Source organism: Meriones unguiculatus, chromosome 12 (assembly GCF_030254825.1).
Source record: "Meriones unguiculatus strain TT.TT164.6M chromosome 12, Bangor_MerUng_6.1, whole genome shotgun sequence".
In the NCBI taxonomy this organism is placed as follows: domain Eukaryota; kingdom Metazoa; phylum Chordata; class Mammalia; order Rodentia; family Muridae; genus Meriones; species Meriones unguiculatus.
Genome location: NC_083360.1, coordinates 89539618 through 89562754, shown reverse-complemented (window position 1 = coordinate 89562754; position 23137 = coordinate 89539618). Strand labels below are relative to the sequence as shown.

Genomic DNA, 23137 nt, shown 5'->3' with positions numbered 1-23137 from the left:
GGGTTATCCAGGGAAGAGCCTAGCTATTGGACCTAGGTATTTATAGATATATTTTTAGTCTCATGAGTCTTTATTCCAGGGGCTTGAGGCTGGGAGGAAAAACCACAGCAATGGGTATGCATGTATGTGTGCACACAGTACATGAGAGTACTCCTTTATCCTAGTGCCAGTCATTAGGCATGATTCCAATGAACTAGAAATGGCATTAATCAGAATTGTGTACCTCATTCTAAAACTTGTCAAAATGCAGAAAACAGGTGATTGTAAGGTGCCCAGCTCCAACTAGTACATCTCTAACATAGCCCCTATAGCCCAGGGAATATGTTAAAAGGAGGTGTGGGATTCTCTTAAGAGTCAGAGGACCAGTATGCCTACTGCAAGACAGTGTCTTCTAGCCATGAAATCTCAACAATATGGTTGCCAAAACAAGACCTATATAATGGCAGGACTGGGTGACATGCTAATGTGGATGGGGAAAATGTCCCAAGGTTCCAACCACAGAGCTACAGGAAGTCAGTGGCCCCTAAGGGGAGGAAGAATCTTATTTCTCCAGGGAAGATATCCCTCTAGGCTACATATTTACAAGTGGTCAGCCCTAAACACATGTACATATGAGTCACACTAGCTAGGTATATATAGATACATACATGTGTAACAATATAGAAGAGGACATCATGAATTCAAGAGGGAGGAGAGGAGACAGGAGAGGAGATGTAGGGAGGGAGGAGAAAGGAATGAAGTAAGTATAGTTTTCAAGCATGAAATTCTCAAAAAAAAAAACAAATTTAAATTAAAAATATTCTGTAACTCAGTATCGAGTGGCCTGCATTACACACACATACTCACATCCTCTTCCTACTCCCTCCCCCAGTCCAAATGCCTCCAAAGCTAGTGAAATAACAGATAAACCTATCTGTTCAGAATAATATGTTTTAATGCAGCAGTGATAATCTTGTTCAAAGCAGTTGTTTTAGCTGGACTATTGCTAGAGTCTCTATAGCTAATTAAATATTTATTAATTACATCTGATGAATGAATATAATACCCTTTACATTTTTAGTGACTACTTTTTTATGTCATCAGTAAACATAGTGCTTGAGTCAAGGTGTTAAAAATGTATCTCTCTAGTTTCAATTTCTCTGTAAAAGTTTTTTAACTAAACTAGATTTTTTTAATAGGAAAGGAATAGTTTTTTAGTGGAAAAAGAATTCATGTGGTGCCCTAGCAAGCTAAGCAGGTGCTATCCCTGACATAAATTCTATTGCCTGGTGGGGCTGCCTCTCCAGGCCACAGGGAAAGAGTACAAGCTCAGTCCTGATGTGACTTGGTGAGCTGGGGTGGCTTCCTTTTCTCTTGAGGAATAGGGGAAGGGGGATGAGGGGAGTAGGAATGAGGGTGGGACTAGGAGGAAAGGAGGGCAGGGTCTATGATCAAGATGTAAAGTGAATAAATAATAAACTAAGCTGGGCATGGTGGGGCACATCCCTGTGATAGCAGCATTCTGGAAGGCAGAGGCAGGTGGACCTCTGTGAGTTCAAGGCCAGTCTGATCTACAAAGGGAGTCTACAACAGCCAAAGCTACACAAAGAAACCTGGTCTCCAAAACAAAAACAAAAAACTAATGGAGAAATGTTTTTCCCATGACCACACATAAAACCCTTCTAACTGGGTTTGCAAGCATTCCTAGAGCAAGAGCTTGACACTTCCCAAGATTTAGATTCTCCTGGGTTGCTGGCAGGAGGTAAATGAGAAGCCAGATGCCACACAACAATGCATGCTCCACCACTGGGGCTAATTGGAAAATTCGGTGTAGACTATTTGTATACTTAAGGCAGAGCAATTGTAACAAATCACCATGGGTCTACTGAAAAAACCTATCACACATTCAGATTTTCACTTTTAAGAAATTACATTAAGAGGGGCTTATGGGGGAATACAAAGTGAATAAAGTGTAATTAATAAAATAAAATTAAATTAAAAAAAGAAATTACATTAACTAATAGGAAGAAGAGCTAGACATGGCTATTAAACTTACTCCACATGAATTGTGCTAGGGAGAAATATCAAAATATATAATATATTCCAAACAAATAATTTAAGTCTTAAAATCAAAATTTAATTGTATAAATAATTACTTATGAATATGCAGTTTTCTGTTTCTAATGTGGAATATTCCAACAATGAAAGGTATAGCCCTGGTTGGCTTTGACCTCGCAATCTTTGTGCTCAAAAAGAAAAGATGAGGTGAAACAGAAACCACACGTACCTTTCCCTGAGAGAGGCTCTGTTTAGCACAGGGCTCACACAGTGCTTTGGTGTTGAAGAGGGTGCTGAATGAACAAGCAAGGTCCTTGCAGAATGCTGAGGCTTGCTACACGATCTTGGGCTCAAATATTCCTCACACTTCTCAAAGGGATCCTCGAAATCTCTTCCATGTGGTGTTCTGATAACCTATTAAAAAATATGTGTGTCTCTCCATCTGTCTATATACGTACATACATGTATACACACATACATACATACATACATACACACACATATACATACTATATAAAATGTGTACAATATATGTTGGGGGTTTTCTGATGCTTTATTTTTATGCTAATTACTAACCCTCAAGATCTGCTTACTGCCTGGACACTCCTATCCTTGCTTTGTAAATCTGCTGAAGACATTATACCTGATTGGTTGATTAAAGTCCTATACCTGAGCAGGCAGAATGGGGTAGGCATGGCTAAGGTTCCCTGGCTTTTGGAGGACAGGAGAATCACAGGACAGAGAATGACAGGAAGAGAAAAAGAAGGAGGCCTCCACAATGGGATAGCATGGAGAAGAAACCATGTAGGCCAGGAGGAAGGACTCCATTAATGTCATGAAAGACTCAGATGAAAAAAAAAAAGGCAGGTATTCATAAGATTATAGAGGAAAGGTAGCTCAGATAGGAATGATTAAGGCAGATGGCATTGGATGGGGGCTGGGGGAACAGATGATGAGGTTATTGAGATAGTGTAGGTAGAAATATTTACCCAAGGTAATAAGGCAATTATAAAACCTACAGGTGTCTGTGTCTTATCATTTGTGATAGCAGATCAAATAATACTGCCACAATAATTATAGAAATAATAATAAACATTATATCATCCAACACTAATTTTTATTTACCACAACAAACATATTTTTCATTTTTAATTACTTCTACTATTTTGGAAATTGTAATTATATCATTCTTCCACCTCTTTCTTCCCTCCAAATGTTCCTATGTACCTACTGCCTTGCTCTCTTACAAATTTTGGCTTTATTTTCATCAATTGTTGTTACATAAACACATAAAAACACCTTTCTCCATCTGTTGACCATTGGCTAATCAACTGGTGTGTTCTTCCGTGGGTAAAACTATTTCTTCTGCTTTGAGCATCATTTTGTTGCTTGCAGTTCTTTGTCAGTGGTTGAGGCCTCCTAGGCTTCCCCCCACCCACTTAAGCATATCTATTGCTGCCCTTATTCAGGCCATGTTTAGCTAGTCACAACATGATACAATTTTATTAACTTAAAACATTTTTGAGTAGAGGTGGGACACGTATCTAGATTGGTGTACATAAAATAAAGAACACATGATCACTTAGTTTAGCTACTGTGGAACTTGCACTCTAGTAGAATTATATTGAGGACAAATAGTTTAAGAGATAAACATATAACATGATACCTAAGTAAAATATGATGTATTCCAAGAAGTATTAAATTCCACAGAGGAAGTAAAACAATAAATAAAGGTGATCAGAAATGCTGCTGAGTGGAATGGGAAGCAGATGAAAAGCAATCATTTTAAAGCGAGCAGTTAAAAGGAACCTCACAATAAGAATAACATCATAATAAGGACTTGACGATATAATAGCCATGATATGGAATCAGCCCAACGGTCTCTTAACAGACAGATGGATGAAGAGAGATAATGTGGTACACATACACAATAAGAGTTTTATTCAAACATAAGAACAAAAAAAGAACATTGAGAGGAATTTTAATCTAGCAACATGGCTGCTCTGATAAGGGATCATATCCATAGACCTTCTAGATCTGCGTGATCCAGCTAGAATACAGACACATGTCTTTGATCCCAGGAGACAGGCAAGCAGATCTTTCAGTTCAAGGCAGCCTGGTATAGAGCAAGTTTCGGGTAAAGAAAAGCTTAGGTCTGGGCATGGTGGTACACGCCTTTAATTCCAGCACTCAGGACACAGGAATATGCACACCTCTAAGTTCCTTGAGTTGGTCAGCTGAGAGGCAGAGCAGTGGAGTCGAGTTCCTGGTAGTTGAGTTCATGGAATCAGAGGTAGTTTTTACCAGTATGATTTTACAGAGATAGGTTGCAAAGAGAGAGAACAAGCTAGATAGAGGTGAAGACAGGATGAGCAAGAGAATGAGAAGGATCCAGAAGATTAGAACAGATTGCTAGAGTTTGCTTGAAGCCAAGCAGAGCAATTCAGTAAGAAACCCAGAGAGAAGCCAGGTGGAATCAGTCATCTTGGAGAGGAGTTTGAGCCAGAACAGCTGAGCTGAACCAGCCTGCCAGAGTTCAAAAAAGAGCTAGAAAGAGTAAACTTATTCAAAAGTCTCAGAGGCTGAAGGCATTCTAGACCTAGATTAGATTTTATGAAGTGTAGAAATTTACAGGACTAGAGGTCTAGGTTAACAGGTGGAGGCGGGTTAGCCTTCAAGATGACAAATACCTCAGGTAAATGAAAGATACTTTAACAGTATATCATTTGGAGAAAAATGGTTGCAACTGTAGTTTGTCCTGTTGAGTTCAACAAATCTAATAATGGGTAAATACATTAAGGGATAAAAATATAACTTAGTAAATTTGAGAACCCAGAACACTTGACTCCATATGGCTTAACTACATGAGGCCTAACTTCATTCCACAAAACCTCCTGACTTTCTCAAGGAACTTTTAGCCAGCAAAACAGGCTGTAAACAAACAAACAAACAAAAAACCTCCAGTACATATCTCAGGACCTTCCCGTAATGATCTACCTGAAGAACAGAAAGTTTAATCATCGATTGGGTACCCTTCTTAAAATAATACTGATTCTCTTCTCTCTCTGAACAAGCAATTCCCATCTCAGAACAGATGAACTCTTCCCTTCACTACTCACCTTTATGACTTGCTTGAGCCTCCAGCCTCTGTTTATTAACCCTAAGCTTTTATATGCAAACTTTATCAATTAGAACCTCATATTGAAAGCTCGCTATTAAAATGCTCACGACTCCCAACCCTGTAAATATCAACCCTTAGCCTTTCACTTTCAGACACACTGCTGTCTAGGTGGTATTCTTTTCTGCATTATAGCTTAAAAACATTCTCTTGACATCAACAAAGCATACAGACTGGGGGAAACATATGGAGAATTAACTGTTGACAACCCTGAGGCCACTAAAGTCTACAGATGCAAAGATCTTAGACACAATGAAGAAATAGCTCTTTCCTCTAAGATCCTCTAAGATGCCTTCAGCCTCCTTTCTCAGGGGTGTCTCTAGCTGCCATGGTGGAATAACTCCTGTAGTGGGTTTGTTAGACAAAGTACAAAGGTAAGTTCGCGTCTTCTAGGATGGCATACCCCTTTAGTGATATTTTCATGTGTTCGTCAAGCTTGAAAACTGGCAATGCGTTGCTAATGGTTCTACACCGTATCTCTCTGGTATTTTCATGAGTGTTTAGGAGGAGGCTACATGTGCATGAACAGCTATAAACCGCTAAATTAGTCTTTGCGCCAGGCCCACGGAATGACAGGTTTGGCTGTTCTCTCTGCAGTACGACCCCGGGTTGTACTTCTCAGGTTGTTAGTGTTTTGGAATTTGCTGTTGTTTGCCTGCTTGCTTCTTCAGAGGTGAACAGTCTCGTGGAGAGCTCACCACTGATCTTTTAGAATCACAGATTCAAGTCCTAAATTTTAAACAAACAATAATCTGGATAAATCCCCAACATAGTTAGCCAACACTGACAGACGTTCATGGGCTTGTTTACTTTGGTCCATGCACATTCCAAGACAGATTTAAACTTTTCATATGTAATAAGGTTTTTATGCTGTAGGCTAGTTACTTAATATTAATAATCTTCAATTGTTTGCTCATTTTTAAATAACATAATTTCACTAATAATCCATTAGAACCACAGACCTCAAGGTCCTAAGATGCTTTTTCAATTCTTTATCATGTCAAATCCTTAGTTTTAGCTGCTATAGTCTGACCCTTATATGCTGTACAAATGTCCATAAAATGAAAGTTTAATCCTCAGAAAGGCTCTACCTGGAGTTAGAACCATTAAGGGTGGGGTTTACTGCAAGGTATTTAGGAAGATTTTAGTGCACCTATCTCATGTACCCGGCTCCTGATGAAAGTGGACTTGCTCTGCCATATGCTTCCACCATGACAAGACACCTCACCAAAGCAATGGGGCCAAGGAACTGTGAATTGGAGTGAGAATGTTTTTCTATATGTAATTAATTTGGTTATCTGTTACCATATTCAAATCTGTGTTGGAGAGATGGTTCGGGTATTATAGCACTTGTTGCTCTTGCAAAGAACCCAACTTCAGTTTCCAGTACCTACATGGTGGCTTATCAACATCCTTAACTCCAGTTGCATGGTATCTGATGCCCCCTTCTGAGCTTCATGAGCACAAAGCATGAAAATGGTACACATGCAGGCAAAACACTCATATCGAATAAAATAAGATACAAAAAAAGTTTATACTAATGGAAGGGTGATGAGCAGAATTTCAAAGCAATATGTATATTATCCCTGCTATTATAGCCCCAATATACATGGATTCTGTGAATATCCACATTACTATTGAAATACCAACAAGAGTGGAGATGGTTTCTAGTTTTGTTACATTTTTGTTTCCAGCATGATAGTTTCAGTCACAAAGTCGTTGCTCAAGCGCAGGGGAGAAGTTCATATCTAGACTACGACAGATATGAACATGTACCACAACCCATCTTGTCCTCCTGTAGAGTAGAGATGTTGCTATGAAGTGATCTTTGCATGGGCAGAGGAACTGTGGTCAGTTCTTGGCAATCAAATTTAGACAAGTGCCCATTCCAAAAGCAGGCTCACAGAAGACACCAGAGCCTTCTCCATGTCTACAGGAGTCTATGAAGCTGCAGAGTAAGGAGAGCCACAAATGGGTCGATGCAGAATGAAACAGAAGTGCAGAACTACCTTCTATTTGTTAATGATGTCACCCTTCAACACATACCATGACATTCAAATCCATCAATAATTTCTCATTTCTCCATGAACACTGTACTTTCTCCAATTTCCCCTCTCATGTTGCTTTTCATCTGCAGGCTCACTCATCTCTCTCCTCGTATACATTTCCAAGGGCCTCAGAAAAGTGCCCTTTTCTATAAACTGTCTGGAATACTCCAAGTTTCAGAGTTTTTTTTTTTTTTTGTTAAAATCCTTTATTTTTCTACTACCTGAGTACTTATCAACCAACTACTATTCGCCCATGAAACATGGTCTTTTATGCTTTCCATAGGTGATGTGGTAGATGCTTGAAAATCTCCATCCTGGATTCAGAGATAATCTATGACTTTACTCACCACTTACCATCTCAAAGGAAAGCCCTAAAAGTAATGAATCTAGAGGAAGGCAGGAGATTAAAGATGCTTTAAGGTGCAGTTAGTTCTTAGTAGAGCACACTGGGAAGAATGTCTTCACATCTAGCTTTAGATGAACTAGTTAACTTAAAGCCACATTAGTATTATGCAAATTTAATCCTATGTTACTTTATCCTATAATATACTCACACAATTTGTATATTATATGTTATGCATATCATATTACAATCAGTATACTAGGTAACAGCATTAAGAAGCAAAATCAATGAAACACTTGATAGCCTAATGCTCATTGGTTAGTAAAAGGAAAAGACTAATCAAAGATTAAAATAAATATGTAATTATAAACTATGGATCATTAAATTAAGAAAATGAACAAATACAGTCTGTCTTTACACTTACTAAGGAAGCTTCCCTATTCCATGTAGGATATTAGACATGATGCTATCTCACCTGTGTGTCCATATATGTATGTGTAGACAGATACATGTATATATATGTGTGTGTGTACAAATACATATGTATTACATGTATGCATTAAACACACTCATATTACACAAATGCATGTATGTATGTGTATACACATATTATATTTATATGCATTAAGTACATTCTCATATTGCACAAATCAATGTGCTTGTGCACACGTGTGTATGTGTATGTCCCTCCCCATTACACACACACACACACACACACAAACACACACACTTAAATTCAACAATTATTCCAAAGGGATAATGAAACCCACAGCACATCTATAGGAAAACATTCAGTAAAGGCCTATTACACTCCTTGGCACAGCTACCAAAACCATGAAATTCCATGCTGTGACAATTATTTTCACATCATTTTACCAAATGAAAATGATAATTTGTCAGAATTTGTATAGCAGAAATATGCTTCTGCTGTCTGAAAACCAGGGAAGTTTTCACACTATAATTGGCTTAACATACCTTGTAATCCTTGGATCTGCAGCACCCAAGGTGATGATGATCTGGAAAAGGACATAGAGAACAAAGGATCAATGTGCAACATCAGAAAGGCAAGGATTTAACCTCACTTCTCATTTTTAGTATCCTCAACATTTCTCAATCCCAAGTCATACAGCAGATTTAAAAAACACTTTAAAAGTCCTTCTGCAGTGTTACAGTGCTAAAAGCACCCAACAGTTTAAAATCTGCCAATTATTCAACAGCTCTACGATTTCACAAATGCTATTTTCATTAGAATAGGGAGTATCATTATGCAGAGACATAAGAATAATTCATTTTAGTAAACTTACTGAGTCTGGAAAACAAGGGTGATTTCACTAAACCAGTTTATCATAAAATGTTCTTCATATCTTTGGCAGGGTGTAGGAAACACGCCAACTCTGGTCAGGAGCAGCTATCACTGAATACTTCAGACTCTAACAGTGATGCTATGGCCCCAATCATTCTCCTAAACTTTCAGGTCAATATTCCGAATTTGTCTGATGGCCATCTTTTATAACATTGTTTGAAAGTTATATATTACTGTAATTGCTAATGGTTAAAGTAAAATTAAAGACAAAAAATAACTAATTCCAACATCAAATTATTTTTAAATATAATACTGTTTGTTTAACTTCAAAAACATTTCAGCATTCTAAACATACAGAAAATAACAGAATGCTGCAAATTGCATTTAAATACAGAAGGTTCTTGAACTTTAATTGATGTGGTAGTTCTCTGCTTTGGTGACAACACTGAGTTCTACGGTTTCTTTAAAAACAGTTTAAAATCTACCACACTTAACTAAAGGAAAAAATCCAAACATTTCTCATGCTGACTGACCCCTCCCCCCTTTTCCACAACCAAGGAGGCCAGCAGACTGCTGTGACACTATATACAAAAATGAGACAACCTGAAGCTAAATGGATGCCCACCGCATAGCAACAGGTCCAGCCTCAAGGTGCACGCCCCGAGCTACAGTCTCCTGCAAAAGGCATCTTTCCCTCACGCCAAACAAGGAGCGTCGGAATCTGTCCGGATTGTTTAGTTCTCTTTACAAACTATAGACATGTACAGCTGACAACTCAGGGTTTCTAGCCAACGGCCATACAGTTAATACTATCTTACAAGTGGGAAACAGCATGCAAGATTCTAATTGAAGCAAGCCACTTTAGTATATTTTTCCAGTCAAGTTACATGCTCCATCTCTGTTTCAGTCCTTGTTTCCAGAGAAGGAAAACAATGCTTACGTTTGTCAAAAATCAAGGTCCTGACTTATAAAGCCTGTGAGAGAAGACAGTATAGTAGCTACCACATAGTAGCTTTGAAATTGAATCTTAAATCTCTCCTCAAATAATTACATCATTATCAATATGCAAATAATGGCAGCATTATCAGTATGCATGTATATTCAATAGTCTATTTCTTAAAGCACTCACAAACTGAAGAGTCAAGCCTCAAGTATTACAATGTTAGATTTTCAGTAAGCAAGTCAGAATCCTAATTTCTTATTCTGCCTTACATATTCTAGTCTCTATATTCTATTCTCAACTTTATCCAGGAAAAAAATATCTATAGGGATCAAGACACAAGATGATTTATATGAAATAAATTCTCTTTCTTTCATGGCACAAGATGTTTGCTTCCTTGGTATCTTGAACCATGCTAGATGTCAGTCAAAATAGTAATGTCCTTCACAGAAGGTTATTGTCTCAATTATCAGTAGGAATCAAGTTATTTCAACTACTCTTCATAATAAAAAAGTCTAACCTCTCTGCAAGCAAAGATACACATTAGCACAAGCAGTAGAAGAAATTTAAAAAAACCGACAAGGACGTGGTCTAATACACACACACACACACACACACACACACACAGAGGAAGGCTAGTTTTAAAGGCTGAGATAATTCTCTGGCAACTAATATATACCATATATTAACACACTGGTATATCTTCTGCTTTTCACAAACTGTTTATAAATTAAGCATGATTTGACAGCCTTACAAATTTCTTTCACTCTTTACCAATTAAGCTTTTACTCTGATGTTTCAGGTTCCCAATATTCACATTTAATCATTCTCAGCAACAATTAGGAACCAACTAAGCTCTAAATGCAAGAGACAAAGAAGATAAAAGTCATAGCCTATGGTCATGAAGAACTCAGAATCTATTTTAGTTATATTGTACAATGCATAAGAGAGCAGGCTAGACATAAGAAAGGTATAGGCAATTAGTGATATAAAACATATCAAAGGGAAATCCCTCAAGGTTGAAAACAATCAAAAAGCTTTCTAAAGCTGAAGAAATTTGAACAGGGCATAATAAGTGAGATTTTATTTAGAGAAAGTTTTAAGAAATAGAAAAGAGCTAGTCCAGATAGTATGTGTGATCCTAAACAATTTCAAACTTCACGTTTCTTTATCCATAAAATGGAAACAAAAAGTCTGTAAACTTTCATGAAGTTTCTACGATAATTAGACAATGAAATCTAAGTACTCAGAATAGCTATTAGGAGACAGTAGTTTAAAAGGTTAGCTATTGTTTCGTATCCTATAACGGCATGAGACATGTTACAAACTAAATCTCTGTATTCCCTCCTGTAAGATTGCTATGATGAAGTCCTTACTCCCCAACATAATAGTTTTCTGTGAGGTGGCTGCATTTAGATGAGGTGACAGTGAGCCTCAAGACAAGATCAGCATTCCTGGAGATGAGACATCAGAGAGCTTGTCTGATTCACTCCCTTTCTTGCTGTCTTTTCCTTTCCTTGTTGGGGGTTGGTTTGTTGCTATATATTCTGATGCTAATGACTGACCCCAAGATCTGGTTGCTACCCAGTCAAGCAGACATTCATGTACCTCAAAGTGATACTTGTAAACTTGCCTAAGAAATTATGCCTGTTTGGTCAATAAAAAGCCTACACAGGTAGGCAGGGTGAATGGGGTATGCATGGCTAAGGTTTGCAAGCTTTGGGGACAGAAGGATTATAAGAGAGAGAGAGAGAGAGAGAGAGAAGGGTACCAGAAGAGGAAGGAAGAGAGCTGAAGAGGACATCTCTAACCAGACTAGTCTTCCAGTAAAAGGCTGGGAACACCAACCCATCCATAAAAACTTTGACCCAAAATTTACCCTGCCTACAAGATGTCTAGAGATAACGATAGGGCAGATAGAACAGAGATTGAGGGAATGCCTAACTGATGCCTGGCCCAACTGAAGACCCCCCCTATCGGAGAGTGCCAACCCCTGACACTACGAAGGATCCTCTGCTAAGCTTGAAGACAGGAGCCTGTCAGAGTTGTCCTCTGAGAGGCTCTACCCAAGAAGTGTCTCAAAACAGGTGCTGAGACTCACAGTCAAACACTGAGGGATTCTTAGGGAGTCTTGTGGAAAAGCAGAAGGAAAGAGAAAAGGACCTGGAGGTGACAGGAGCTCCACAAGAAGACCAACAGGACCAACTCACCAGGGACAAGAGGGGCCTTCGGAGCCTGAAGCACCAACAAAGGACCATGCACAGACTGAACCTAGGCCCCATACAAAGATATAGCAGATGGGCAGCTTAGGCTTCATGTGGGTCCCCTAGTAAAGGAAGTGGGGGCTGCTTCAGACAGGGACTCACTTGCTAGCTTTTTTTTTTTTTTTTTTTTTTTTTTTTTTTAGCACTTTCCCCTGCCAGGACTGCCTTAACAGGCCACAGGGGAAGAGGACATGCTCAGTCTTGATGCAACCTGATGATCTGGGGTGGATGGAGAAAGGGAGCTTCCCTTTCCTGAGGAAAAGGGGAGGGAGAAAAGGAAAGGAGAAAGGGAGACACTGAGAGGGAAAGAGGGAAGGGGATATAAGGACGTAAAGTGAATAAAATAAATAAAATGAGAAAATAAATAAAACTAGAAGTCAGTTTCTTTCTGACCTAGACCAACCAGACATTCATTCTTCAGTGATAGGGTCCTAAGAGAGAGGACCAGAAGATAAAAAAATAAGGAGAAAGATAAAGTTTGGCATCAAAAGCTCTTTCTTGAACACGCTATGTCTTATACCAAGGAAGCTTATTAAGAAGTATAGCACCATTTCCAGGAGGAATACAGAGGCAGGGGGCCAGAGTTAGCAGAAACTCTCATACAATGGGACTAAGTAAGAGAGAAGCTAATCAAACAATGGTGCATAGGAAGGACACAGGCTATCTCAAAAACATTATAGACTGAGCACACAGTGGGCTTTGGGCTGATAACCATGGCCCCGAAGGTTGGAAGAGTTGGGGTCTCAGAATCTGAAGCCACAGCCCTCCCAAGGCCCTGGCTCCAGGCCATTACTAACTGCCAAACATATTTATATTTTTAGAGGAGCTGTGTTCCTTCTCTACACAGCAGGTCCTCAGAGAAAAGCTCCTAAGGCCCTGGATCCGGGCTTTTTTCTGGGTCTGCCAAGCATGTTCCTAGTTTTGAGAAGGAGCTATGTTCCTTCTCCATATACCAGGGCCTCAGGGAAAGACTTAGCTCACCAGTTCAACTCTCAATATCTCTCCATGCTAAAGAGGAAAGGCACATTAACAGCATTTCACATCTCTTGCTCATCTGTGTTTGTTCACCTGAAACTGCTTCTTCCCACTCCAATACAGGCATCCTTCAGTACCCAGCAGAGTGGTTCCAAGATTCCCATCACCACCAGATTTTATGGATTCTTGAATTTCTTACATAAAATGGCATGTAAGAAATGGACTGCTTCCCACATCCTCAAGATTATTTATCTCTAATATACATAAAATTCAGATGCCATGTGAATGGATCCCATATTGTTTCAGAAATCATAACTTTATTGTTATGGTCTAACTTTATTGTTATAGGTCTGTACATAGTTAGCATAGTCAAATTTCTTCCCTGCCAAATATTCTGGATATGTGGTTTGTTAAACCCATGAATTCAGTGCTTGTATATACCGAAGGCTAACTATATATTTCTTATCATTTTTGTTTTTAGCACTGGACTATATACTGAAAAGCACACACACACACAAAGATAATAGCAAGTGCTGAAGATGTGCTCAAACTGGAAGTGCCATAACTCTAATGGTAAGACTATAAAAGAGTGTAGGCACTTTGGAAAACATACAATGTAATAGTTCACTGCATGAATCGGGAATTCCATTCCTACACATACAAGAGAAGTAGAAGCATCTGTCTTCATGAACAGTTCAAAGCACATCCCCATAGCAGCCTTACTAGCAACAGCCAAATGGTGTGAACCCTATAGGAGCTGAAGGTGAGAATGTGGGTGGCTACAAAGAGGGTAAGGAAGCTTTTGGCACAACGGGGATGCTTTGTAGATTATAGTGACAATTTCATCCATATAAACTATATTAAAATATGTATATGAAAACACAAATCTTATGGTATATAAAATGTAATCACAAAAAGTGAAGATGTTGAATTTAAAAAAGGAACCAAATAAAGACTCTTAGAAATGAGTTCTCAGATCTATGAGAAAGCAAGAGAGGAATGTATTTAAATGAAATCCAAGACATTTAAAATAAGACATTTTGCTAATAAGTAAAGTATTTGATGCACACATGCTATTTGATTGAGAAATGTTCTCATGGGTTGCAGTTAGCTTGATATGGAATTTTAGGATTTATGATGCTATTTCTAATTTGTTATTCTTAAACACACTGGACATCAAGCAAACCTCAAAGTTAGTAAAAGATTGCAGTCTTATACAGACTGACTCTCAGAAAACAGTCCTCTACATTATTAATCTCTCCTAGTTGTGAGCACTGGAATCTACAATGATGATCTGCCTGATAAGACTATGCCCACTGGTGTAACAGAGGCCTGAATGCTGTCTGATAACCAAGCACATTTTAATTGGCTTTAAAGCCGTTCCACGATGTGGAACCCATATCTGGCACTGTCAGTGAGACCAAGAACCCGTGGCTAGACAATTTTGCAGGATGCTTTTTTTAAGCCAACATTGACACAGTTCGTCCTTCCAATAATTCTATAAAGATGGAATTAACTACATTTTGTTGAGAAAAGTGACAGAGGCTTCAAAAGAAAAATGGCTTATAAGACAGAAGATGATCTCTGCATCTGTCTACTGAAGCCTCCACAACAGAGTACTATATGCTGAGTGGCTGAAACAACAGCAATTTGTTCCTTAGAGTTCAGGAGACTAGACACAGGAGACCAAGTCCCAGTGACATTGTTCCCTCTGACCCCAGATGCTAACCTTCTGGCTGAGTCCTAGTGTGGCAGGGAGGAAGACTGTAATCACATCACAGGGACCCGTTCTCACAGTCTCTTCTAAACCTAGCTGCCAAAAGCACCACCACTAACCACCATCACAGTGAGGTTTGGACTTTAACATACAAATTGTGTATTGTTAATTTGGTTGTTTGTCTGTTTTGATTGTTGAGGCAAAGTTTCATGAAACCCAAGATGACCTTAAATTTGCTTTGTAGCAAGGCTGGACTTGGACCCCTGATACTTCTACATCTGCCTCTCAAGTGCTTGGGTTACATGCATGCACCAGTCAAGATACAAATTTTTAGGGACTACAGTTCAGTCTATAGTAATGTTCTTGGTGAGACAATTTATGTGGGAATGGGGGAAAGTAGAGGAGAAAGAAAACTATAGGAGAGGATGAAAACAAAGGCTACCTGTGGGTCCTGAACAAGAAGTATGCAGAAATTTTCTACTATTTCTACCTGGGTATGAAAAGACATCAACATACAAAAATCTAAAAGGGGAAAAAAACCCACAAATTCCTCTTGACATCCTCAATGTACTTCTACAGAGGCAGCCGACAACTTCAGATGATTCATTGGGAACATTAACCATTTTGCTAACCAATATCAAGAGATCAGGCATAAAGGATTTCAAATACATCTTCCCAACACATCTTCCTGGAAGTTACTTCCTTTTGCCTCATTCACACAGCTCATTTTCTATGTCACATAAGGAAACAGAATACAACATTTATATTTAATTTTCACATAATCCTTTATTCTGTATATAAGTAAAAATACTTTATAAAACTTCAAGCTGAACATGGTGGCATACACTTTTAATCCTAGTACTTGGGAGACAGAGGCAGAAGAAACTCTGAGTTCAAGGCCAGCCTGGTATACAAAAGGAGTTCCAGGACAGCCAGAGCTATTTAGAGAGACCCTATATGGAAAAAACAGTAAGAAAGGAAGGAAAAGAGAGGGAGAGAAAGAAAAAGAGAGAGAGAAAGAAAGAAAGAAAGAAAGAAAGAAAGAAAGAAAGAAAGAAAGAAAGAAAGAAAGAAAGAGAAAGAGAAGAAAATTCAAGAAACTATGAATATGCTGAAACAGTCTTTCACCAAATGTTCTGACTGTAAACATTCACATTAAAGCAAAATCCATTTTCTTTATCAGTCCTTAAACAAAAACAAAACATGTTCTGTAAAAGAGCATTGCATTTTCTCATTTTGAAGGTGTACGCTATAGCCAGAAATAGACATCCAAGCTTACTACAACACATTACAATTCAATTTTTCTTCCTCTTACATAATTTTCTTCCACTTTGACATTCTCAGTGTGTAGTAAATTAACATTAAAGATTGCCAGTAAATACTTGCTGAGCTGCTAGCCGCTGTCTAATGACATCAGTATTCAAATATGCTTCACTATACAATGTCATTTAAGCTTCTTCACAAAGAAAAACAAACAAAAAACCTTATACTGAACTTAGGAAGCTTACCTTGCCAAAGAGACTAGGGTAAACAATTAATATACATTCTTATAAATTAAACCTAAAGAATTCATCACTTCAGAAATTTTATTTTAGCTGATATTTACTGAGCATATATACTCACATACTTTTTATGGTAACATTTCCCATGTTATCGCTAACCCTTACTGATAAACTAGTTATTGAAGGGATTAAAATAACTTCTCAGGAATGGTTTATGTTTCTAAGTAAGGGGTAGAGCTAGGTATTCAAGAACATATATATTATTGAATATATATTACATATAATATATATTATAATGCAGCAAAGGTGTGCTTTCATTAATCAGTGTTAGGTAAGGCTTGACAGCTTAAGCAACTAGATTGGGAGAAAACAGCTTCCCCTTACCACTGTGCATCCTGGCCCATACATCTCGTTCACAGTCTCTGCCGGGTGATCCAAACAAATTATCAGCCCTGGGACTTGGGGGATCAACCTAGAGGAAAAAGGATTGCAATGTGAGAGAACACTTTAATGGTCCCTTCCCATCCTCAGTCTTACAGCACTTCTGAACAACCAGAGCATATGCCACACAGCAGGTAAATCCTACAGTGCCTCTGTGTTCCAAAGTCAGTGCTGGATCACTTACACTGCGTTTTCAACAAAGTTGAAATTAAACACCACCACCAAAAAAAAAAAAAAAAAAAAAAAAAAAAAAAACGAAGAAGAAGAACAAATTTCAGAAAAGACCCCTGTGCCCAGATTTTTGGGTTTTGTTGCTCTCCTTGTGGAGCTCCTGTCCTCTCCAGGACTTACTATTTCCCACTTCTTTCCTAAGATTCCCTGCACTCTGCCCAAAGGTTGACCATGAGTCTCAGCATCTGCTTTGATACCCTGCAGGGAAGAGCCTTTCAGAGGTCCTCTGTGGCAGGTTCTTGTTCTGTTTTCTGTTTTCTCCTTTTGATGTCCATCCTCTCTGCCTTCAATGGGGACATCAATGAATGGGGACTCATTGATGGAGATAACCTAGAACCCCTGCACAGACATAGCTCATGACAGTTCAGTATCCAAGTGGGTTCCATAGTAATGGGAACAGGGACTGTCTCTGACTTGAACTGATTAGCTTGCTCTTTGATCATCTCCCCCTGAGGGGGGGAGCAGCCTTACCAGGCCACAGAGGAAGACAATGCAGCCACTCCTGATGAGACCTGATAGACTAGGATCAGAAGGAAGGAGAGGAGGACCTCCCCTATCAGTGGACATGAGGAGGGACATGCGTGGAGAACGGGGAGGGAGTGTGGGACTAGGAGGGGAAGAGGGAGGGGTTTGTGGGGGGATACAAAGTGAATAAAGTCTAATTAATAAAAATAAATTTAAAAAGGACAAATTTGCAGTCAAGTACTTACTACCCCTTTTGTTTCTTTTTTACTAAAAAGTTACAAAAAGAAATATGAAAACGTCCTAGAATGACCTCCTCTGCCTTATTTATAAAGTCTACCAACTTCCTACCTGTTTTAGCAAACACATGGAGTTCAGTGTCTTTGTTTGCTGAGCACTTTATAGTTGACAAAGGCTAACTATATTTTCTAGCTATAAACAAATATGTCACAGAATTCCTACAAGTCAACAGTAGCAGTAAAGGAAGATCCTAACGTGAGAAAAAGACTTGAGTAGACATTTAAAAGGATATTCACCAACACAGGAAAAGACGATTAGCATCATTATTCAGTAGAGAAATGCTGATCAAACCACAAAGAGATGCCAAGAGGACTATAGAGAAAATTAAGCAGGCCTGGGCTAACGCCTGCCTGTTTCCACTAGCCCCTAGCTCTAAACCTACCACACCACCACAGAAAAACGAAAGAAAAAACAAAACAACATCAAAACAGAAAAGCGAAGGTGCAGCGAGAACGTAAGGAAACTACAACCCCCTTACACAGCTGATGGGAACATAAAAAGTGCAGTCACTCTGAGGGACACTTTCACAAGTCTTCAGGTTAAATATACAGTTGCCACGTGATAAAGCAGGTCTGTTCCTGGGTCTTTACCCCAAAACATTGAAAAATGTGTTTATTCAAATCCTTGTACACAGGTTGCTCATTGAAGAATTGTTTATAGTAGCCAAGAGTGTAAGCAACACAAACACCTATCAACAGACATGCAAACAAAGGAGACGTCTATCTATTCGATGTAATGTTATCCAGTGATAAACGGAAACCAAGCGCAAACACCTGCGACATCAGCAAATTGTGCTAAGGTCAGTCTTGCGACCAGTTAGGCGAAAAGGCACAACAGGCAACCTGACAGAGAAGAGACTAGGGGCTGTGAGAGTGGGGCGTGGGCGCGTGGGCGCCCAGAACAGTAGCACTGCACACTGCATGGACACATGCTACTGGATGGGGAAGGTCTTAAGGTACAACATGCTAATCGCCGTGGTACTACTGAATTGTACACTTTAAAACAGAATGGTGTGTGTGTGTGTGTGTGTGTGTGTGTGTGTGTGTGTGTGTGTGTAAAATCACAGAAGAAAAAATAGATTCTACAAGTCATAAATGAGAAGATGGCTGTTTGACTCACTAGGACAATTGTAACAATGTATTTCAAGCTTGTTAACTTATTCTGAAAGTCACTTCTTGTTTATGATTGTCTTTCAGCCAGGTACTGTTCATTTTATTAAGGTTTTACATATATGTGCATAAAATTAAACAACTTTTGCTACCAATTTCCCAAGTACTTCTGAAACCATGAATTCACTCTAAACCCAATTTTCTACATGTATACTTATTTCTGTTCACAGAAAAGCTGATGAGAAAAATCTCTTAAATAAAAGTCATAAGTTTTTGATTGCTTTTATTTGCTTCTTTTTGAGAAGGGTTTCCCTATGTAATCCTGGCTGTCTTAGAACATGCTATGTTAGACTAAACTGGCTTTGTACTCACAGAGATCCACTTGCCTCTTGCCTGTCAAGTACTGGGAATAAATATGTGTACCACCATACCCAGCCCTTGATATCTCAACAGCATGGTTACCAAAACGAGATCTACATAATACCATAGTTAACACATCAACATGGATGGGGATAATTTCACAAGGTCCCAATTATGCCGTTAAATGAAGAGCTACAATCGGGAGAAGGAGAATTGGTTTTCTCCGTAGAAAAGCCTTTTGACAGGCTATATTCCCAAGAGTATACAAATATACATAGTATATATGGGTATTCAAATATACATACATATGTTGTTGCTTTAATCCCAGGTGTGGGATGTGGGACTGACTCAGCTAGTCCACAATAACAAACTATTTGTCCTGTTCAGGCTCTGAGAGGAACTCTTTGTCAGCTTCAGATAGTTTAAATCTAAGGACTCTGGAGCAAGAATAAGTGCCAGAGTCCAAAAAGTGTAGAGGACCTCTGAGAAAAAAACAAGGCTGCACCTGCTTCCCCTTGCTGCTCCTAGTTGCTATGGTAAGATAAGTTGGAGATCTCCGAAAAGATTGGGCTGGCTCCAAAGAACCTGAGGACCCTAACCAGCAGGAAGCAGCTAAGAGAACTGCGCCCCCTCTCCCACTAATCCTTTTTCTCTACTACCTGGTGTTGGGGTGTTGGAAGGAATTGGGGTGGAATAGGAAGAACAAGAAATAAGAAATGTAAATAAAAAAGTATGACAGCATTCATATATATGTATATATATACATATATATACGTATATATATATATATATATATATGTAATAATTATGGAAGAAGTTATGGATTTGGGAGAAGCAAAGAATCTAGAAAGGGGAGATGAGGTAAGTAATATATACAAGTAATATAACTACAGTATTTATGTATGAAACACACAAAATTTTCTCTGAGGGGGGAGCAGCCTTACCAGGCTACAGAAGATGACAATGCAGCCACTCCTGACGAGATTTGATAGAATAAGATCAGAAGGAAGGAGAGGGGGACCTCCCTTATCAGTGGATTTGGGGAGGGACATGCATAAAAAGGGGGAGGGAAGGTGGGATTAGGAGGGGAGGAGGGAGGAGTTTATGGGGGTACAAAGTGAATAAAGTATAACTAATAAAAGTTAAAAAAATTAAAGTTACATTTTTTAAAAAATGTAACTTAGGAAGATAAAGACACTTATAAAGTATACTTTCTAACACTGCCACGAAAAGTATTAATAAACACTTCAAGAGCAGTTGTTTCCCCAACATGTCTGTGTCTACCTCCCATAATCCTTCTGAACTTTCATATACAAGCATTTTAGTTAAGATGAAATTGATTATTCCTTCAAATTAGGAAATAGTATATCCTTTCTTTTCCATTTAATTTGTAATTCTGGATAGTATTAAAGTTAAGAGCATTCTCAAATTTCCATCAGGCGCACAAGCAAACTAATGTCTAAATAATGTTCGACTGGACCAAACTTGTGATCAAATTAGAGAAACAAGAATATCTTTAGGACTGGAAAGGTGGCTCACAAATTATGAGCACTAGCTACTTTTTCACAAGACCCAGGTTCAATTCCCAGTGCCCACACGGCAGCTCACAAGCTCAAGAGGATGGAACATCCTCATACAGAGAAACACCAATGCACATAAAATAAATTTATATATATATATATATATATATGGTTATTAACAGATGTTACCATATTATAACATACATATATATAAGATACATACACTATAATTTTATTAAAAAATTTACAGTCAGCAGTTTTTAATTTTAAAAAATATTAATTTCGTTTAAAAGAATAAAGAATTCACTCATAGGCAAAACAAACATGGTACGAAATATTGCGTAATTTAAATTGTTCTTAAATGGTGTCACAGAGAAAACTCAGGAACTTTCAGATAAAGTACATAGCTACATTCAAAAATTATTTGACTTCCAAATGAATGTATTCCAAATAAAAGTTCTAAAAAACATGAGTATTTTAGAATTTAAGAATAGTAAATGCTTGCTTCTACAGCATTTTAGCCTAGATGCTTATTATTAGTGTATATGCAAATATACATTTCTGTTACTAAGGAAGAGTTTCAGTAGAGCTGCTTTTAAGGTAAAAGAACTTTACAAAGCTTCAAGAAACTGAGACAGCCTGTGACTGAGTGTTCTGACTGCAGGCATTCCAGTTTAATCAAAGTCTATCATGGACACAAAGCTCTAACTTCCATAATAACATAAGGTTATGCAGAAGGATTAGAACTAATCCATCCATAATTCGAAAGGCCATCCTACGCATGCACATCAAACAAGAGCTGGCTTCAAAGATTCAGGATCCAAAGCCTTCCCAAAGGACTTGCTCTCAAAGGACATCCACTTCCACTATCATTCTTTAAAAGACTGGATGGGTTCCTTTTTAAAGGAAACTTTGCTTTCTCTTTTAAAATCCTACTTTAGCATTTTAGTATCAACGTCAGTTACAACCAGGTTCAATTGTGGAGTTATAACACTGCCCCCTGTGTGGGGTGAGAGGGAATGAGTACTTAAAGAGTCTATAAGGCATTCCTAACAGCTTCATCTGTCGGCATTAAAGGCATAAAGGGAGAACAAAGAGCATATTCTTTTTTTTTTTTTTCTAATTCTCTTTTTTGTTGTTGTTTATTAAATCTAATCACTTTGTATCCTGGCTGTAGCCCCCTCCCTCATCTCCTCCCATTCCTACTCTTCCCCCTTCCTCCCCCAAAACACCCCTTCCCTAGTCTCTTGATAGGAAAGTACCTTCTATCTGACCCTAGCCTATCAGGTCTCATCAGGACTGGCTGTGGGCAGACAAGGCTGCACTATCAGGGGGAGGTGATCAGAGAGCCTGCCACTGTGTACATGTCAGAGACAGCCCCTGATCCCCTTACTGTAGAACCCACATGGAGTCTGAGCTGCCTCTGGTCTACATATGAGCATGGGGTCTAGGCCTTCTCCATGCGTGGTCCTTGGTTGGAGCATCAGTCTAAAAAGCATATTCTTTAGTTAAGTTAGTTTTCACCTTTTAGCTGCTGGCTAAGTTTTCAAGAAAGAAAATTATTTATATGAGCTGCTTATTGAAATCCGCTTCAGCATAATAGTTCAGCAGCAGAGTAGATTTGATAAGTTTCAAATGGAAATGCTTATGAGCACATACATGTCTAATCACAAACGGAGGCTTATCTGTTTCCTTTTTGAATTCATAGGGTCCCAGATTTAAGTGGGCCAGCCGCCTCCTGGTGTCTTCAGAGAGCTCACACATTCGTCTCTTGGTGTAGGGCGATGGAGAATGAGACTTTGAAGAAATTGTAGGCTGTTCGTAGTTCTTGGTGTTCATGCAGTATTTACTTCTCTCGGGTGACTTGGACTTTTTCTTCTGTGATCTTGATGTTCTGCATTGCAGTTTGCCGTGGGATTTTTCAGCTGGAGCTGAATGGTAAGTAAATTTATCCTAAACATAAAAAAATAAACATTCATGTGGGTAGAAGGTATTTTTTGAAACTCTACAGTTAGGTAAAAAAAAGTTTAAGAGTAACTCATGGTACACAAAGTCATCAAAACCAACTGGATCTATCATCATCCGTGCTGACCCAGGAGAAAGCAAATACATAGTCTCCTAGTTAATAAAGTTGATTGTATCAAATGTCCTCATTAAGTCTAATCATGGGCTTAATGAATATTAAAGGCTAATGCTTAATCACTTGCAAAATTCCAAGAAATAAACTTATTTTCAAAAAAGTCGAAAACTTATTTTTCAGTAAATTAAAAAAATAATGTGCAAACAACATTGATTACATTTACATACTCGAGTGATGGGCTATAAAGTTTAAAAGAACTACGTTTAATTTTTAAAAGCCCCTGCCGAGTATGATGTGGTTACTCAGGCCTGACCTGGCCAGGATGCT

The 23137-nt window shown here is 38.5% G+C and overlaps 1 protein-coding gene across 2 annotated transcripts in view; it reads right to left on the bottom strand.

The window, feature by feature from the left end:
- Spata6 (spermatogenesis associated 6) overlaps positions 1 to 23137 on the bottom strand; it is a 91617-nt gene that overhangs the window by 24934 nt on the left and 43546 nt on the right. For both annotated transcript variants that reach the window (XM_021629111.2, XM_060366145.1), the window contains 4 exons: positions 22390 to 22683; positions 16692 to 16779; positions 8582 to 8622; positions 2267 to 2451 (listed from right to left, as the gene is read on the bottom strand). In XM_021629111.2, the coding sequence (XP_021484786.1) occupies positions 2267 to 2451; positions 8582 to 8622; positions 16692 to 16779; positions 22390 to 22683 (608 nt within the window). The remainder of the gene's footprint in view (positions 1 to 2266; positions 2452 to 8581; positions 8623 to 16691; positions 16780 to 22389; positions 22684 to 23137) is intronic.